The sequence below is a fragment of the Hippocampus comes genome, unplaced genomic scaffold (assembly GCF_001891065.2).
Source record: "Hippocampus comes isolate QL1 unplaced genomic scaffold, H_comes_QL1_v1.1 scaffold302, whole genome shotgun sequence".
Taxonomy (NCBI): domain Eukaryota; kingdom Metazoa; phylum Chordata; class Actinopteri; order Syngnathiformes; family Syngnathidae; genus Hippocampus; species Hippocampus comes.
Window position 1 is genome coordinate 134,465 of NW_017806275.1, and position 1,490 is coordinate 135,954.

The 1,490-nt window shown below is 43.4% G+C and overlaps 1 protein-coding gene across 1 annotated transcript in view; it reads left to right on the top strand.

The window, feature by feature from the left end:
• Positions 1-1,490, top strand: part of LOC109507917 (voltage-dependent calcium channel subunit alpha-2/delta-4-like) — a 24,931-nt gene that overhangs the window by 6,989 nt on the left and 16,452 nt on the right. The window contains exons 7-8 of the mRNA XM_019857657.1: positions 574-634; positions 1,223-1,373. Coding sequence (XP_019713216.1) covers positions 574-634; positions 1,223-1,373 — 212 coding nt within the window. The remainder of the gene's footprint in view (positions 1-573; positions 635-1,222; positions 1,374-1,490) is intronic.

Genomic DNA, 1,490 nt, shown 5'->3' on the forward strand with positions numbered 1-1,490 from the left:
GTGTGTGTGTGTGTGTGTGTGTGTGTGTGTGTGTGTGTGTGTGTGTGTGTGTGTGTGTGTGTGTGTGTGTGTGTCGAAAATAGGCCTGGTCATTCATAATTGAAATGAAGAAAAAAATACTCCACACGGATAAAATTAATACAACAAAAATGTATCCATACAAAAAAGTTAGTATTCGAGCAAAAAATATCATTTAAAATTCAATTAAAATTAAAATAAATAAATACAAAAAAAATACATAAAATTAATTCAAGTAATGGAAAATACAGTACTTGATTTTAAAAATAAATTCTGGTCTTAAGAGTTGATTCTGACTTTTTTTAAAAATTGTATTGTCGTTAATGTGGATACATTTAGAAAAGTTGGTTGAAATTATATGAAAATGAAGCTGCAATGTTATGAGGGAAAAAATAATGTTCAAAAGAACCTAGGGTATATTATAAGAATGAATCTTATTTTGTGTTTTGATTTTTTAGGATCTAGGAAGCAATTATTCATAACAGATTTGTGCACTAAAATAATGAATTAGTTTCTTGCAGGAATGAATTCTTTCCAACGCGTTTGTTGTTTCAGGCATCAAATGGACGCCGGACAGCAACGGCGTGGCCGCCTTCGACTGCAGGAACCGAAACTGGTGATTATTTTTTTTTCCCCCCAAATTCACACCTCAATGTTCAGAACGCAAATGTGCGCCTGTGTCGAATCAAGTGGCCCAAAGTATGCCACGTCAGTCATCTGTTGCCAAGATGAGGACTCGTTTTCTTTTTTTTTTTTTCCAAATCGCTCTGCACTTTCCTGCATCTTAATGCGTTGCACGCGGGGTGAAAAAGACAAAAGTAGTGCTTTGCCGACATGTTGTGGCAGCAAATGATTGCCACCGAACCACTGTACTTTGGAGTGAGTTTAGGAGCGCTCCGTTTGGACGGAAGTAGCGCTTTGCCACCCTCCCGTGGCAGCAAAAGATTGCCGAGGAACGATGTTGACGTGATTTGAGGAATTTCATTTGGACAGAAGTCGTGGCTTGCTGCCAGGTCGTGGCATCCGGGTGCCATGGAACCATGCTGAAATGTGTTGAGGGGTTTCATTTAGCCAAAACTAGCGCTTTGCTGCCACCTTGGGTCACGTTGGTGACAAACAACCACATGCAGGAGTCCCAGTTTGACATCTGCAAGTGATTTGGGTTGTGTTGCGTGTTGCGCGTTGCGCGTTGCGTGCGCCTCAGGTACATCCAGGCGGCCACGTCGCCCAAGGACATCATCATCATGGTGGACATCAGCGGCAGCATGAAGGGCTTGAAGATGACCATCGCCAAGCACACCATCAACACCATCCTCGACACGCTGGGAGAGAACGACTTTGTCAACGTCATCGCCGTGAGACAACCACGCCCGCTCGCGCGCACGCACGCCATCGGCCTTATGTGTGTGTGTGTGTGTGTGTGTGTGTGTGTGTGTGTGTGTGTAGTACGCGGTTTGCGTGCGCTGCGTGGA